Genomic DNA, 19,003 nt, shown 5'->3' with positions numbered 1-19,003 from the left:
CATCCTTCCTTGAATTTTCTTGAAGGGGAATATCACTTTTGGTAATTGTTTTTTTGTCTCTCTTTTTTTAGACCATTTTATCCTTAAAAAACACACTCAACCTTTCCATGATTAAACCAAAATAAAATAAGCCATATACAAATGAGGAATACAAAATTTTGAACAAATTTTGGTTTACATGTATATTTTATTATTTTACCCTCTCAACTAAAACTAGAACCACTTAATGTTGTAACTATCCACTAACCACTCTTCCATTTATACATATGTATTAACAAATAATATCTAAAATTGAAATTAGTTTTTTTTCTCTAAAATATAATTTTGTTTATATTGTTTCTTTATTTTCGTATTCTTAGATTTGTATGTATTAACTGCTAATTAATATGTATAATTTGATAGTTATAAATTTATTTTTATTTTCTTTTCATATCTCTTTAAACTTATCTTTTATTCATTCTTTATTATAAACAACTGTTATGATTTATATTTGTTAATGACTATATTTAATCAAGTAGATTTTTTAATCCTTTTAAATATCAACATCATAAATTAACTATTGTTATTTAAAAAGAACAATATATTTTTAAATTTAAGATTTCACATCTCACTATTTTCTTAACTTTTTGTTAAACATATCCGTATTACTTAAATATTATCATTTCATTTTATTTTTAAAATCCCAAACTATTTCGTTACTTTTTCTAATTTTATTTTTATTCCAAAAAACTTGGAATGCATTTTGTTTTTAAAAAAATATAAGAATTATTTTTTCAACAATAAAATAAATATACAATAATATCTATTTTTTCTTTTTAATTTATATACATTACAATAAATAGAAATATGAAAATATTGGCACAACGCCTATGTTTCCACTCGTATTAATATAATATATGACAGTACCATGGTTACTCTTGATGTTACCACACTCCCTGAGCCCTCAAACCCTTACCCCATTCATTCTCTCTCTCACTCACTGCTCTCTCCTTCTCTCTATCTATCTTATACCCTCCAATTCGCAAACCCTACCTTCTCTTTCTCTCTCTCAATCTTCGACACGCACTTAAGCATTCAACCCTATCTCTCTCGCTCTCGCTCTCGCATTCCGTTCCCCTTTTCGCATTTTCTCCTTCTTCTGTTCCGTTCCGTTTTCGGATCTCTCCGTTTTCCCGAATTCCGACAATTCCGAACTCAACGGCGATGGGCGACGGCAAGGTCAATCTCCCCGACGATCTCTTCTCTGGCAAGCTCTCCGATTCCCTCAGAGGTGATTTGATTTGATTTGATTCATTCCAATTTCGATTAGGGCTTTTTTTTTTCGAGTCTCTCTCTCTCGAAACGCACGTTTTCATTTTCTCGCAATCATTGCTCGATCTCCCTGTCTGGATCCGTCGAATCTCAATCCGCGATTCATTCAGCGTGTCAATTGTGCGCCCGACAGAGGAGCCTGTTCATGCTTGTGTGGCTCTAGATTCTTTTGTTTGTTTTTGTTTTTGCTTTTGTTTTTATTTTCTCTATGTTTTTGTTAGTGCTTTTTTTGTTTTTAATTTTGGGTTGAGTTGACTTTGGATTGGGGATTGATCTGTGTTAGCATCCCTTTTGATTTAATGAGTGTGGCTTGCTGAGAGGTGGCCTTTTATAAGGCCGTGTTTGGATGGATTGGGTGGTGTTCAGTTTGCTGTTGTTGTTAATCTGAATCTGGAATTATCATGTTTTTTTTTAATGCATAAGTAAGCTGATTTGATTGTGTTGTTGGTGGGGTTGTTTACCTCTGCGTGTGTGGCTGGGTGATTTGATTTGCCTGTTGACTTTTTTCGAAAATGGCTTTTATGATATGTAATTGTAAGTGGTGGTGGATACTGCAGATCCCGTAGTTAAGCACTTTTACCATATGGATTTTATGATGTATTTTTCAGAAGCTAGTCATTGTAGCTCATGAGGAAGCAATGTAACTGCCCTTTGTTTTTTCTGCATTTTTGTTTTTTCTTGGAAAAACTGAACTGTTTTATCTTACTGTATTTTAGGCATTTTTTGTAACTATAAACTGATTTGAATGGCATTTCTGCTAATATATGCATTTTGGTTTGTGTTAGATGAAGCATCCGGAGGACATGGCGGGGAGAAAGGGATTGTGGCACTACTTGATGATTCGAAAGGTATCTTGTTTATCTTTTTACTAGTTAAAATTTAGTGTCGTTTCTCTCATTAATGCGTAAATGGTAACCATTGGTTGTGAACTCGTTTTACTTTCAGATCAATTGTTGTCTGACAACAGCATACCATTATCCCCACAGTGGCTTTATTCCAAACCTGTTGATGCAAAGACAACTGCCAACCCAGTGGGGGTATGTAATATTTGATGTTTTGATTGTTACCTGCATTATCAGAGCCCCTCCCCCCTTCATGAAATCTATTGGTGTGATAGGGTTCTATTGCTATTCTTTATCATTTTGGTGGCCAAGAATTTATCATATTGGAAACTGGAGAGTTTAAAATGGCACTACTGTGCATGCAGTTTTATTTGATTTTACAATGTTGGCACTGCTTTTGTTGGAAACAGTGAGAGGGAAGTCTTTTGATCACTTACTCTTGTAATTTTAGAATCAGTTTTTTTTTTTTTTGCAATTTGCCAGGTACCATTAATGTTGATTTAGGTGCCCAATTAACATGATAGAAGTTATTGTGCATTTTATATTTGTAAAGAATTAAATTTTTCTAATACAATGATGTAACTGGGAGTTCTGTAGTTTCTTTTACCTATGCACATCTGTTTGGTTGATTAATCGGGTTTACTTTGAGAAAGTTGAATACTTATGCATCTGTATCTTTTTCTCTTAAGGTTGAATTTGAGTGGTTAATCAAACTGTAGATTTGATAATGTTAATCTTTTTCTCTCTTTAACATCCATAGATGCCTGATCGTAGGAAAATGATTGGATATTATCCATCTACTTGGCTTTTTACTCAGGTCAACTCAACTGATCCCATACTGAAAGACAGTTGGCGTTTGGAGGGGTCTCAGGACAAGAAAGACTGGAGGAGGACAGCTCCTGATGTTGACATCAGTCGCCGCTGGCGTGAAGAGGAGAGAGAAACAAGCTTGCTTGGGAGAAGGGATCGCAGAAAAGAAGATCGTCAGAATACTTCAACCTCGGAGAATAGATCCTTGCCCTCTGATCGCTGGCATGAGAGCCGTGGTTCTGGCCATGACTCTAGAAGGGAGAATAAGTGGTCATCAAGATGGGGTCCTGAAGATAAAGAGAAGGATTCTCGTAGTGAGAAAAGACATGATGTTGAGAAGGAAGATGGTCACACTGAAAAACCTTCTCCTGGAGTTGGGAATCGCATGGGGCCTGATCGTGACACTGATTCTCGTGATAAATGGAGGCCGCGACATCGATTGGAAGCTCAAGCTGCTGGTGTGGCCACATACCGTGCTGCACCTGGATTTGGGCTGGAGAAAGGACGTACCGAAGGCTCCAATGTGCGATTTTCACCAGGAAGAGGAAGGGCAAATATTAACGGAAACCTACAAATTGTAAGGCCTCCTATTGGTTCTGGTTCTGGATCTGCACTTGTGGATAGGAATAAAACCATATTGGGGAAGTCTAGTCTTGGTGCTGATTCATATTACTACCCAAGGGGCAAGCTCCTTGACTTATATCGCAAGCGAAAGGTTGATCCAAGTTTTGATAGCTTGCCTTCTGAGATGGAGCATACATCACCTATAACTCAACAGGGTTCTGTTGAACCATTAGCATTTGTTGCTCCAGCTGCTGAGGAGGAGGTATGCAGAATATAAAAGATGAAGAAACACTTCTATTATGCCTTATTGATTTGATGTTTCAATCTTTTTTATTCTTGAAGGGTCATTTGCTTTGCAGCATTGATATTGATTCTATTTTGTATCTTTCTTTCAGGCTGTCCTTAAAGAAATATGGAAAGGAAAAATTACTAGCAGTGAAGTCTCAGGCTACTCCTTTAGAGGAAAGGATGGAGGGTCAAATGATGATATTTCAGGTGACATATATGCATGGATTTTTTAGTTTCTGTAAAATAATCGACTTCCTTTTTCTCTTATCTTTTTCTTCCTTGGCTTATTTCAGGTCCTGGTATTATAAGTGAGGGAAAACAACCTTCCATTGGCAGTGGTGCAAAGGTTATATCAGGAAGTGATGTCTCAGATGATTCTGATCAAATTCTAATTGGTTCAGCATCAATTGCTGGTGGTTTATTGAGAAATATAGTTGAGGGTGAGAAATCAATATTATTTTTTATTCTATTGTGCTAATCTGTTGAAAGTAAAGATTTTTCAATTTCTTTACATTTATTGATTGTATAAAAATTATCATCATTTTCAGAAGTTGCAACTTTTCAAGAAGGCAAGCAGCAACATATGGAAACTATTGGTGTGCATGGGAGAGCCGAGAGTTCTGTTAACAGCATTGGGGAGGGAAGCATTCCTGGAAACAAAGTTGCTGAATCAGCAAATTTTGATTACCATCAGGGACAAACTTCTGGCTTTCGGGATCATGCTAACCGGAATGGTGTTGACTCAATTGCTGCTTCTGAACTCAGTAGTAATCTACCTAATGATTCTCGCTCTCTCTTTGATTTTTCATCTCTGCAGCAAACTTCAAGCATTAATCAACAGGACTTGAAAATTAATGAGAAGTCGTATCCATCTGAAAGTGTTATTGCTCTTGAGGAGTTGAGTTTGTGCTATCTGGACCCTCAAGGGGAAATTCAAGGACCCTTTCTTGGGATTGACATCATTTTGTGGTTTGAACAAGGATTTTTTGGGATGGACTTACCAGTTCGCTTGTCAGATGCTCCCGAAGGATCACCATTTCATGAACTTGGTGACATTATGCCTCATTTGAAAGTCAAGTCAGGACTAGGTTCAGGTAGTAACAGGGTTATTCAATCAGAACCGTCTGATGCCATTGGAAGGAACCTAAAAGTAGATGTACATAATTTTGACTATGATGGATCTTCTGTTAGCGATGATCAACCTTGGTCTTCTTCCCGACCTGATACTTCCTCAAGTGTTGGCATTACTTCCCAATTACCCAATCAAAGTTATCACTCTGAGGTCAAGTTCTCTGACGATCAGTGCTTCAGTAATATTGTTGCACATGATGAGGGTAAGTTATTTGCTTTCTTGTTCTGCCATTCTCATGTCCATCGATAATTATTTTGCTTATCAATTTGTATGTCCTTGTTTGATAATTTATGAATCTATTTCTACTTTTATTTATATATTTGTTTATGTAGATGTCACTTTGTCAAAATTGGCTGGAAGCATAAATGAAAAACCTATGATGAGGCCCATGGATGTCAGCGCTTCGTATCCCCATTCTACTGGAAAACCTGTTGCAAATGAAGTTGCAGTGAATGATACTCATAATAATGAGGCCGATAAGTTGCACCCCTTTGGGTTATTGATGTCTGAACTCAGAGATGGTTCTCATTTAAGGCGTGCACAATCTTCTAATAGTTCTATGAGATTGGGTGACCAGAGTCATTTTCTAGATCCATTAATTGATAGAGATGCTGCTTTTGCTGATCAAAGCTCTATTGGTGGCATGGTTAATCAGCCTCCTTTCAGGGAGACATGGGCTGATGAATATGGGTTAAATAGGCATTTTAATGGTAATCCACATGTAGGCTCCTTAGAAGATCAGTTCTTGTCCCATATGGGACCAAAATTTAATAATTTTGATGTGGCAGAGCAACTCATGTTGCAGAAGCTTCAGAAAGAAAGGCTTCAGCAGCAGAGTAATATATCCAATCATTTCCCTGCTCATCTTGGTGGGTCAGATTTAGAGCGATTTCCTGGTTTTGCTCTTGCTCAGAACAAGAGCTCCAACATTCAGCAGATGATGCAGAATCCTGGATCAGATTTTGAACGTATTCTGGAACTTCAGATTCAACAACGCCAGCTTGAGCTTCAACAACAGCAAGATATGCATCATCAACAACTACTTCACCAACAAATGAAACTTCAGCCCCAGCAACAGTCTCAAGTTCAGCAGTTGCTTCTTGAACAGTTTATGCATCAGCAGATCCCTGATCCCAATTTTGGGCAGTCAAAACATGATATTTCTAGGGATAACCTGTTAGATCAGGTTCAAATGAGGAGATATGTGCATGACTTGCAGCAGAATCCACATTCTTCAAGGCACCTTGATCCATCAGTGGAACAGATTATCCAAGCAAATATGGGCCTCAATGCTGCCCAAGGAAGGCAAGCTGATTTGTCAGACCTCTTGTTGCAAGCAAGGCATGGAAATGTATTGCCTTCTGAACAACAGCTTCATTTTCAGCAAGATCAGCTGCAGGCACAGCAATTATCTTTGGCTCTTAGACAGCAGTTAGGGTTGGATGGAGAAAGGCATTTTGGTAGGTCATGGCCCATGAATGAAACTGGACAGTTGGTTAGAAATCCAGCAACCCACCCACTGGGTCATTCAGCTGGATTTAATGTTTCAGATATCCATAAACAGCAGCAGAGGCTTGGGACTCAAGAGGAGCAATTAAATTATTTGGGGAGGAATCTTCCAGAGCAGAACCAGAGAGGGTTCTATGATAATCCTATGATGTTTGAGAGGTCTGCACCTATTTCCCAAGGAAGGGAATTACATGACCGCCATCGCTATTTACATCCAGGTGATCAAATGAGTTCTTTATCCTCTCATCATCTACGATCATCTGATGATCTTTTTGGTCATCATCCTGATGCTTTCAAGAGTTCACTCCATGGCAACAATGGACATGTGGAAAATAGCTGGATTGATCCCCGGGTGCAAATACAGCAACACCTTGAAGCTGTGAGGCAGAGAAGAGAGTTAGGAGATACTGTTACATCAGCAGATCTAAACTTGTCTGCATCTGCTGGTGCTCACGAAGAGAGTTCAGCACGAGGTTTTATGGACCTACTTCATCAAAAACTGGGTGTTCAATCCACACAACCATCAACTGTTGATAAATGGCATCCGCTTTCATCAAGAAGTGACAAATCTTGGCATGTTCCTGAGGCAACTTCAATGATGCATTCTTTTGAGCATCCATCAGATCAGCAAGTCCATCTGAATGACCCTTTTTTAGAAAGGACTCAAAGTGCTAATTCCAATGCCTTAATCCATGATCATTTAAACAGCATGCATATCACTGACCAATACAACAATCTAGGAAATACTGAAAGAATGCCTCTTCGGTCTAGATCTGGTTCATTACTTGAAGAACAATCACTGTTATCTGCTAATAAGGATACTTTACATCCCAATTACAGAATTCCTTTTCAGATTGGTAAATCATCTATGGAAAAAGACTTACTTGAGTTAGAAGCAAATCAGAGACATGACTATATGGGCACGATGAACAATTTGGTTCCTGGGATGTCAGACATGTCAGAGCAAGTGGAAAGCATAACAAATTCCATGGAACTGCCCGCAATTGCCCATAGTAGACATAGCTCACTGAGCAGTGCAGGTAATATACCAAACAACTGTTATCCTTCATTGAAGTTGAGCTTGTATATGATGGTTGAAAATAATAAATGAGATTCTTCAGGTGGTGATGGTGGTTCATTTGGTCGTGAGATGGGTTTGAATAATCCACGTGGAGATGAGGTTTCTGGTGACAGGTAATATCTTGTTGCATACTTTTCCTTTAGGTCTAAATTAATTTGGTTATTTGGGTTCTAGAAATTTCTTTGAATCTTTTGATCTCTGCTGGCTAATGATTAAGGTTTGCATTACATGTTTGCTGAGTTCAAAGTTATATATGGTGCTTTATCTATTCCTGTTTCTCATTTAGCAATAGGCTTTGCATAAGGCTGTAGTCTGGATAGCCCATAATTTTTTGTGAATCCTTTGCACTACCTACAAAATTTGCCCCCTACTTGATGCAGTTTGCAAATAATCATTATACACTTTCTTGACTGCAACTGTGAAGAATTTCATTTGACTAAATTTATCTAAACTTGATGTAAGTAATTAATCTTCCGAAATGGCGAAAATGGGCTGGCTACATTTTTGTATAGATAGTAGCAGAAAAATTACTTCCAGGAAAGATGGCCATTTAAAGCATTTGATCTTGTTATTGTCTATACATACGAATTCATATTATTGGAAAAATGATTATTAAACTCGAGGTTTGATTGACTTCTATTGACAGGATACCTTCTTCTACAAAAGGGTTTGATAATGCTTTCCATAAGCGCCCCCATGTATCTCGGGTTTTATCCTCACCTGATGTCCAGTCGGACCAGCCATCCATACCCCATGTCAATCAAAATAATCTAATAAATCTCGCTTCTAGTGAAGGTTTGTGAATTTTTAACAGCCCTCTTTACCTTTTTCTTTTTAACATTTCAACGGTCTCTGAAATATTAGGTTCTATGGTAGGGAGACGAGAAATGACTGGAAATTCGTCAATCAGTAGCATCACAGATGCTCAGACTTCTGGGAAAAAAGAGGTTCGGTTTAGATCTTCTTCCTTCAGTGAAGGTGCTGTGTCTGAGACATCATTTATAGACATGCTTAAAAAGCCTGTTCTTCCTGAAGTGGTGGCAGACTCTCATGCTGCCAGTGGAATCGGGACCGAGTCATTGGATGCAGCACAAGCAGGGCGAAGCGGGAAAAAGAAAGGTAAGAAAGGAAAACAGATAGATCCTTCTCTTCTGGGTTTCAAGGTCTCCAGTAACCGGATCATGATGGGTGAGATTCAACGCCCTGAAGATTAATGGTTAATTGCATGTAGATTAGGTGTAAAATTTTTGAATTTTTTATTTTTGGGGGTAAAGGGATGAATGGTGGGTGTACAGTCCGCTAGAAGCATAGCTAGAATATCTCAACACATCTGTTTATTACAATAGGTGTAATAGATTTACATTTTTAAAGCCCGTTTGGCGTTACAAGTGTGTACAGAGATGAGTGTATATAAACGATGAGGCTATGCTTGTTATCATATGGTGGATGGTTCAACGATTTTGGTGGGGATAGAAATAGAAGAGAGAATTAATTGTATCCATCGTGGTTTGTTGAGTTAAATTGATATTTAGTGTCTTGATTTCAAACAAGGTATTTAAGTAAATCTTGTTATACTTTCTACACATTTGTTGATATTAAAAATGAAAGTTATATAATGTAATATAATGATAGATTCACAAGATTAATTTTTAAATATTATAAAATTATTAAACTTGTTAATGTATTAATATAATGACGCAATTAAAGATTACAACAAAAATCAATATTGTTAATTTTGTAACTTGATGCTGGATGTATTATAAGCGAGTTTTGTTTATGTAAACGAGTGAGGGGAGTCAATTTTGATGATTAGATTTTAACTATTGATGTGGATTAATTTAATTTTGAAGTCCCCTTATTTTTATGACAGTTGAGTAGTGAGCACATAGCACAAATGTCATTGTGAAACAGGCACGAAAAATACGAGTTCATATAAGCGTCCCACCCTTTTTAGTTTTACATAATATTTCGTCCCAGCCTAATTGAGCTTTTTTTTTTCTCCTAAGGAGAAGCCAGGTCAAACACATTCGTGAAAGCTCTTAAAATTTAAAGGAGCTTATTTTTAAAGAACATATGAATAAGGGTGTTGTTAGGTGCACCCAACAATTATATGAATGGGTCATATTGTCCTTATAATAAAATATTTAAAAAAAGCCTCAGCCTGTGCCCACCCAGCATTTCAAATTTTTTTTTTCCTCTCTTCCGCACATCCTTTCTTCTTCCGTGCACCTAGCCTTCCAACTAGTTCCACCATTGTCGCTCGTTGCTCAAGTTTTTTGGTGTGTTTGATGTGTCTGCCGTCGAGGTTAGTAATTTCTATCTCCCCTCCCCTTTTATCTGTAGTATAATGTAGTTTAGGGTGATTTTAGGGTAGGAGACTTCTCGCTTTTGGGTCTGAGAAACCATGGGAGAGAGAGGTAGGAGACGAAGAGTTTTTGGGCCATGGAAGAATATTCTTCTGGAGGTGTTTTTGTGTGAAAATCGTTCATATGGAAGAACGTGCTTCCGTATGAATTCATGGAAGAACCTTCTTTTGTACGAAATATTCTTAAACTGCTTACTCATATGGAAGAAGATTCTTCCGTGAGTTCATACGGAAGAACGTTCTTTCGTAAGAACATACGGAAGAACCTTCTTCCGTAAGAAAGTTTTCCTTCTTACGGAAGAACCTTCTTCCGTGTGAAAGATTTCCTTCTTACGGAAGAACCTTCTTTCGTATGAAGGATTTCCTTTTCTGCAATTTGATTTTTGAATTTTTTTGTTTGTTTTTTAATTTATATTGCTTATATGTTGTTATTAGACTTGTACATGATTATATCTAAATTTATATTGCTTATATTGTTTGGAAATGCTTCACGGTACTGGTATTTTGTTACTTTTGAAAAGATAATTTTACTTGTATTGCTTTGTTGTGTATATTGGTATTGGTATGTTGTTTATATTGCTTAGATTGTTCCTGTATTTTGGTTATATTGGTATTGGTACTTTGCTTATACACGGTAGTGGTATTTTGTTGCTTATATTGGTATTGGTATTGATATTTTGTTTATATTGGTATTGGTATTGGGATTTTGCTAATATTGCTTATTTTGCCTAGGATTGAGTTTATCCCTAATTTGTAATTGGAATGTGTAATGCATGTAAGCATTAAAATTTCCTAATTCAAACTAATTCAAGCTTATATGAGTATGTGTAGGGTTATCTTTGGACCTAATTCAAACTAATCAATTGTAAGCATTACAGTAGTCACGTGGCTACATGTAAGCATTAAAATTTCCTCATGCAACATGATTAATGGGTTTGTGTCTGTCTTACCCATTACCATTACCATTACCCACGTATGGTTGGACAGAGCACCAATAGGAATTGCAACATAGTCCTAGGTTGAATTCCTTGATTGAATTCCAAGCACCAATTCTTGATGAATCCTCACCAAATCAAGACAGACACCACGAGGTGCAAAGACCGAACTCACCCTACTTGATATGAACCCTCATGGCACAAGGGCTGACTTAGGATCGTCTAGGATTAAGCCTTGATGGAAAATGTGGAAATTGATTAAGGAAAGGATGACGAATAAGGTGGTTAATTTCGTGGGTCTTAATAAGGTGGTTCTTGGCATAAAATGGAATAATGAGATGAGAAAAAGTAGGTTAAGTGGTGGCTGGACAGAAATATAGAAATGGCAAAAACTCAAGCTACAGGGCTCCAAATGAGGTGATTCCAAAACGAGGTGAAAGGTCTCGTCTTGAAATTCAATTTAGGCTCAAGAATCTCTTAATTTGAGTGCGTAAAACGGGAGTTATGGCCACGAGATAATTTTGGGTAGAAGTGGATTTTCTGGAATTGTGGTTTGAAAGAACAAGGTTGAAGATGAAAGGAAGGAAAAAATCACTCTTTCCGGCGAGGGCAACACACAAAGGTTGTGAAAGTCCTTTGATACAGTCAGGGTGTTCTTGAATCACTCAAGAATTTAGGAGAATCACTCTCACTAAGATAAAAGAGATAAACTCTAATTTTCTGAATAAAACTCAACTTGTCTTTATTGATAAAATGGTTCAGCTTATATAGAAGCTTTACAACAGATTTTAGTAATGACCCACTAACCTAGAATTAAAATAACTTAATGCCATTAACCTAGGGAATTAAAAAAAACTTAATGGCTGAGTGTAACTGAAATTGTGGCAACCAAAAGTCACCCCCAACAGCCAACAAGTCAGCCACCATTTGGTCTCCCAAAAGGCTGATGCCTAGGTTGCCAATTGGGCCCTTATTACAACTTGAACTAAACCTACTAAAGCCCTTTTAGTTGATTAACCCAAAACATATTTTTGGTCAACCAACTATACAAGGATTGAGCCATTATTTAGACAAACTAAACACTCTAAAATTGAGACAAAGTGGTGCCATTTAGTCCTCCTCCATTTGGGCCATGATACAAGTCACAACCTTGGACTTTTCTCCTTGAAACTTGGGCTTTTATTCAAATAGTATGGACAACACTTGTTGAAGAGCTTCCTTGACTTTCCTTGCTCTAGCCCTTGTCATAGGCCCTCCAAGTCCTTCAAGTGGATCCTTGCCCTTGCTCTTGGTCATGTCCTCATCATTCTCTTCCTCTTGAGAAGGATTTGTCCTCAAATCGGATTCTCCATCTGCATCAAAAAGAGATAAATCAGAGACATTGAAGGTGGAACTAACATTATATTCACTGGGCAGCTCAACTTTGTAAGCATTGTCATTGATTCTTTCAAGCACTTGAAATGGTCCATCTCCCCTTGGTTGAAGCTTTGATTTCCTTTGTTCTGGAAACCTTTCTTTTCTCATGTGCACCCAAACCCAATCTCCGGGTTCGAAGACAACCTTCTTTCTCCCTTTGTTCGCTTGTTTAGCATAGCTTTTATTTTTCCTCTCAATTTGATCTTTGACTCTCTCATGAAGCTTCTTCACATAGTCTGCCTTTGCTTGACCTTCTTTATGCTTAAAAACAGAAACATTAGGCATAGGCAAAAGATCAAGATGAGTTAGTGGGTTAAAACCATAAACAACTTCAAAAGGAGAACAATTAGTGGTGCTATGAACAGCTCTATTGTAAGCAAATTCAACATGGGGAAAACAAGCTTCCCAAGTTTTTAAGTTCTTCCTCAAAACTGTCCTAAGCAAAGTTCCCAAAGTCCTATTAACAACTTCCGTTTGCCCATCGGTTTGTGGGTGACAAGTGGTTGAAAATAACAATTTAGTGCCCAACTTGCTCCACAAAGTCCTCCAAAAATGACTTAGGAACTTAGAGTCCCTATCACTAATAATGCTCCTTGGCAAACCATGGAGTCTCACAATCTCCTTGAAAAACAAATTAGCTACATGGGAAGCATTATCAACTTTTTTACATGGAATAAAATGAGCCATTTTAGAAAACCTATCAACAACCACAAAAATGGAATCTCTACCATTGCTTGTTTTTGGCAGCCCCAAAACAAAATCCATGGATAAATCAATCCAAGGATACTCCGGAATTGGCAATGGAGTATACAATCCATGAGGTTTTACCTTAGACTTTGCCTTTTTACATACAATGCAATGTTCACAAAATTTCTGCACATCCTTTTTCATATGAGGCCAATAAAAATGTTCTTGTAATGTTTCTAGAGTCTTTTGGACCCCAAAATGCCCCATTAAACCTCCTTCATGTGCTTCACAAACAAGCAAATTTCTAGTAGAACATTTAGGCACACACAATTTGTTTTCTTTGAAAAGAAAGCCTTCTTGTCTAAAGAAACCATTTTCTGAAAATTTTTCACAACTTTTAAAAATTTCTCCAAAAGTTTCATCATTTTCATACATGCTTTTCAAACATTCAAGACCAATCAATTTTGTTTCAAGCATAGAAAGTAATGCATGACGCCGAGAAAGAGCATCGGCTACAATATTACCTTTTCCCTTTTTATGTTTGATAACATAAGGGAATTGCTCTAGGAATTCCACCCACTTCGCATGCCTTTTGTTAAGCTTGCCTTGCCCCTTGATATATTTGAAGGACTCATGGTCACTATGAATGACAAATTCCTTGGGATAAAGATAGTGTTGCCATGTTTTCAAAGCTCGTACTAAGGCATACAACTCCTTATCATAAGTTGAATAGTTAAGGGTAGGACCACTTAACTTTTCACTAAAATAAGCAATTGGATGGCCTTCTTGCATCAACACAGCCCCAATCCCAACATTTGAAGCATCACACTCAATTTCAAAAGATTTTTGAAAGTTTGGCAACGCAAGTATGGGGGCATTAGTTAGCTTTTGCTTAAGAACATTGAAAGCTTCTTCTTGTTTCTCTCCCCATTTGAAACCAACATTTTTCTTGAGCACTTCATTGAGAGGTGCTGCCAATGTGCTAAAATCCTTCACAAATCGTCTATAAAAACTTGCTAAGCCATGAAAACTCCTCACCTCGGTCACGGACTTAGGTGTAGGCCATTCTTGAATAGCCCTAACCTTCTCCTCATCAACTTGCACTCCTTTTGAACTCATAACAAAACCAAGAAGCACAACATGGTTAGTACAAAAGATGCATTTTTCAAGATTGACATACAATTGTTCTTCTCTAAGCACAGTCAAGACAAATTTTAAATGATCAATATGCAAATCAAGTGAAGTGCTATAGATAAGAATATCATCAAAGTACACCACAACGAACTTTCCTATGAACTCTCTCAAGATATGGTTCATTAGTCTCATGAAAGTGCTAGGAGCGTTAGTTAGGCCAAAAGGCATAACCAACCATTCATGCAAACCATATTTTGTTTTAAAAGCAGTTTTCCATTCATCCCCTTCTCTAATCCTAATTTGATTGTATCCACTTTTTAAATCGATTTTAGAGAAGTAACATGCACCATGCAATTCATCAAGCAAATCATCAAGCCTAGGTATAGGATGCCTATATTTAATGGTGATGTTATTAAGGGCTCTACAATCGGAACACATGCGCCATGTCCCATCCTTTTTAGGGACCAAAATCACTGGGACAGCACAAGGACTCAACTATCTCTTACCCAACCTTTGCTAATGAGTTCATCCACTTGTCTTTGAATCTCTTTGGTTTCTTGTGGATTACTTCTATAGGCTGGCCTATTGGGCAAAGAAGCTCCTGAAATGAGATCAATTTGATGCTCAATTCCCCTCAAAGGTGGTAGTCCACTTGGCACATTTGGTGGAAACATGTCTTGAAAATCCTGCAAAAGAGTTTTAACACTAGAAGGCACTTCAAAATCATCAAAAGTGTTAGTGGTCAAAATCTGATTTTTGCAAAACAAGATATATAGTGACTGTTTAGCACGAAACAACCTCTTGACCTCACTTTTTGTGGCTAAATAGCTCTCCCTCACTTCAAGTGTTTCACTCTTCTTTTGTTCACTCTTTTTCCTCTCAAGTGTTTCCCTCTTTTTCTCACTCTCAAGTGTTTTGCTCACTTTTTCTTTTTCTCTTTTCTCTTGAAGAAGTTTTTCTCTCATTTTCTTTTGATCCTCACACACTTCTTGTGGACTCAATGGCTTGAGCACAATATTTTTGTCTTGGTGCATGAAAGAGATCTTGTTGGTGTAACCGTCATGATTGGCTCTTTTATCAAATTGCCATGGTCTCCCCAAAAGTAAGTGACTGGCCTCCATAGGAACAACATCACAAAGTACCTTATCATTGTATTTCCCAATGGAAACGTCCACTTCCACTTGCTGCCTCACTTGCACCTCCCCATCCTTACTAAGCCATTGAAGTTTGTATGGCCTAGGATGTGGTTTAGTAGCTAAATTTAGCTTTGACACTAATCTAGCACTAGCCACATTGGTGCAACTACCTCCATCAATGATCACCATGCACACCTTGCCATTGATTAAACATCTAGTGTGAAAGATGTTTTCTCTTTGGCTCTCCTCCTCATGCTTCAATTGACCACCAAGTAACCGCCTAATCATCAACAAATCTCCCTCCGGAGTCTCCTCTTCCTCTACGTACTCACTCTCCTCTTCCTCTTCAATATCAGATTCGGTTATATATTCTCCATCTCTAAGAACCATGGACCTTTTGTTAGGGCACTCATAAGCATAGTGTCCTAGGCCTTTGCACTTGAAACACTTCACATCTCTACTCCTTTTAGAGGGTTCCTCTTGGGACTTTGAGCGAGTTTTTGATGGGATAGGTGTGGAACTACTAGAAGTAGCAGCCCCATCTTTCTTACCTTTGTCTTTCCAACTAGAAGAACCAAAGTTGGTAAAACTCCTCTTAGCCACTCCCTTCCTTTTTAATTGTTGCTCTACTTGGATTGCTTTGTGAAACAAATCATCCATTTCAACAAACTCCTGCAGCTCAACAATATCACGGATATCATTAGTCAAACCATTAAGAAATCGAGCCATAGTTACCTTATCATCTTCTTCAATCTTTGCTTGAATCATGAGCACATCCATTTCCTTGAAATACTTCTTAACCCCCTTGTTGCCTTGGGTTAGTTTTTGGAGCTTGAATTTCAATTCCCTTGAGTAACTAGCCGACACATACCGCTTCCTCATGATCTTTTTCATCTCCGTCCATGTATCAACCATTGGCTCTTCATTTCTTGCTCTCTCCTTTTGTAGCTTGTTCCACCACACAAGAGCATAGTCGGAAAACTCCGTGGCGACAAGCTTCACCTTTTGGTCCTCCTCATAGTTGTTGCATGAGAAAACATGCTCTATTTTCATCTCCCACTCCAAGTAGGCCTCTGGATCATTCTTTCCTTTAAATGGAGGAATGTTGAGTTTAATACCATCAATTTGGTTTTGTCTAGGAACACCATCATTCCCTCTTCTCCTCCTTTCTTCTTCATTATGATCTCTATTCTCCATTTGATCCAACCTCTCATGGAGCGCATCATCTCGTTGTTTCATTAACCTCTCCAAATGTTGCATCAAAGCTTGCATTTGGAATTGCGAAAGCCCCACTCCATCATTAGGATTAGTACCTGACATCTCAAACAAACAAATCAAACGTAACAAGACAATTATAGTTGTTGTTTGAATACCTCACCAACTCAAGTGTATCACACAATTATGGCTTTTCTCTAATGAAACACTCTTTCCTTTTACCACTCTAATTCCCCTTGAGTTCTTAGGCAATTCAAGAGATTATGGCCACAACAAAGAACAATTCACCAATATGTGTAAGGTAAGGCTAGAGAGACAAGGAAAAGGTTAACCAAGAAAAAGGCTAACAATGTTTTTAGGCACAAATGAAGGAAATAAAATTCAGAATTTAGGAATTCAAGTAACAATCCTTCATGAAACCAATATATTACCTTAAAGAGATTTTTTTTAAAGTTCTTCAAGCATGAACCATTCAGCCCAATTTTTTTTTTTTTTAATTTTGCTTATACGAAATTCTGCTTTTTTTTTTTTTTTTTTTTATAACAAAGAGATCAAAAGGCTTAACTTTTGCAATGGTTCAGCCTAAAAAAAAACATGAATAAGAAGGTAATATAAATGGCAAAGAGAATAAAGAAGGATGTTACCCAATATTTCCAGCAAAGGAAGTGTTGATCCTAGAACCGGAGCTCTGATTACCAAATGATATGAACCCTCATGGCACAAGGGCTGACTTAGGATCGTCTAGGATTAAACCTTGATGGAAAATGCGGAAATTGATAAAGGAAAGGATGATGAATAAGGTGGTTAATTTCGTGGGTCTTAATAAGGTGGTTCTTGGCATAAAATGGAATAATGAGATGAGAAAACGTAGGTTAAGTGGTGGCTGGACAGAAATATAGAAAAGGCAAAAACTCAAGCTATAGGGCTCCAAATGAGGTGATTCCAAAACGAGGTGAAAGGTCTCGTCTTGAAATTCAATTTAGGCTCAAGAATCACTTAATTTGAGTGCGTAAAACGGGAGTTATGGCCACGAGATAATTCTGGGCAGAAGTGGATTTTCTGGAATTGTGGTTTGAAAGAACAAGGTTGAAGATGAAAGGAAGGAAAAAATCACTCTTTCCGGCGAGGGCAACACACAAAGGTTGTGAAAGTCCTTTGATACAGCCAGGGTGTTTTTGAATCACTCAAGAATTTAGGAGAATCACTCTCACTAAGATAAAAGAGATAAACTCTAATTTTCTGAATAAAACTCAACTTGTCTTTATTGATAAAATGGTTTAGCTTATATAGAAGCTTTACAGCAGATTTTAGTAATGACCCACTAACCTAGAATTAAAATAACTTAATGCCATTAACCTAGGGAATTAAAAAAAAACTTAATGGCTGAGTGTAACTGAAATTGTGGCAACCAAAAGTCACCCCCAATAGCCAACAAGTCAGCCACCATTTGGTCTCCCAAAAGGCTGATGCCTAGGTTGCCAATTGGGCCCTTATTACAACTTGAACTAAACCTACTAAAGCCCTTTTAGTTGTTTAACCCAAAACATATTTTTGGTCAACCAACTTTACAAGGATTGAGCCATTATTTAGACAAACTAAACACTCTAAAATTGAGACAAAGTGGTGTCATTTAGTCCTCCTCCATTTGGGCCATGATACAACTCACAACCTTGGACTTTTCTCCTTGAAACTTGGGCTTGTATTCAAATAGTATGGACAACACTTGTTGAAGAGCTTCCTTGGCTTTCCTTGCTCTAGCCCTTGTCATAGGCCCTCCAAGTCCTTCAAGTGGATCCTTGCCCTTGCTCTTGGTCATGTCCTCATCACTACTAAACCCCCAACTCCCCTACCCCACACCACCCAGACTCGACTCTGACAGTCACCCTAGCATCAACCCTGCTCCATCCAACTAGGTTCCTACAATTATAGAAACCAATTTTGGTTTAGAGAACATTGCGAAATTTATATAAAAAATTGGGTGGAAATTTTGATTAATGACCCTGAATGTAAAAAAAAAATGAAACAAGACCTTCGACTTCGTCTATCATTTGAGCATACAAGTTGACATCTCCAGTATTACCCAAGCTCTCTCAGCTTCCCCAACCTTGAGAATATTCTCAAGACCTTATAAACAGACAGTGACAATTCCTAGCTCACCAAATACCTTACAACCACATATGATAAGTCAATACATAAATTTCCAATATTTACCAATTCATCATGATAAGAAGGCTTGATTAAACACAAGAATTTGCATCAAACTTAAAGGGAAAAAAAAGATCAATTGGTAGTAAGAAGGCTTGATTAAACACAAGAATTTACATCAAGTAACAAACAATTATCTATATTATGTTCCTATAAAAAAATTAGACACAAAAAACACACAATATACTGAATAGACCCCATTGAAAGCATCTCCTGACATCCAAATTAACACTACTACTCTGAATAAACTACATGTTCTTCATTATCTATAAATTTTTCAATCAAATGAGTACCGAAAAACCTTATTTACCAATTATATGAATAGTTAATTTGACAAAAAAAAAAGTATATTGTTCTTCATGATTTTCAGATC

At 37.4% G+C, this 19,003-nt stretch overlaps 1 protein-coding gene across 1 annotated transcript; it reads left to right on the top strand.

The window, feature by feature from the left end:
* Nucleotides 1-922: 922 nt before the first annotated feature.
* Nucleotides 923-9,101, top strand: LOC114400209. Its single transcript, XM_028362547.1, has 11 exons — nt 923-1,270; nt 2,097-2,159; nt 2,257-2,348; nt 2,971-3,789; nt 3,923-4,022; nt 4,109-4,255; nt 4,364-5,149; nt 5,280-7,496; nt 7,578-7,650; nt 8,184-8,332; nt 8,414-9,101. The coding sequence occupies exons 1-11, from the start codon at nt 1,204-1,206 to the stop codon at nt 8,749-8,751; spliced, it is 4,851 nt and encodes a 1,616-aa protein (XP_028218348.1). The 5' UTR covers nt 923-1,203; the 3' UTR covers nt 8,752-9,101.
* Nucleotides 9,102-19,003: the final 9,902 nt, after the last annotated feature.

The sequence above is a fragment of the Glycine soja genome, chromosome 19, assembly GCF_004193775.1.
Source record: "Glycine soja cultivar W05 chromosome 19, ASM419377v2, whole genome shotgun sequence".
NCBI classification, from domain to species: Eukaryota; Viridiplantae; Streptophyta; class Magnoliopsida; order Fabales; family Fabaceae; genus Glycine; species Glycine soja.
Note: the sequence above shows the minus strand (reverse complement) of the source record. Positions and strands in the feature narration are given on the sequence as shown.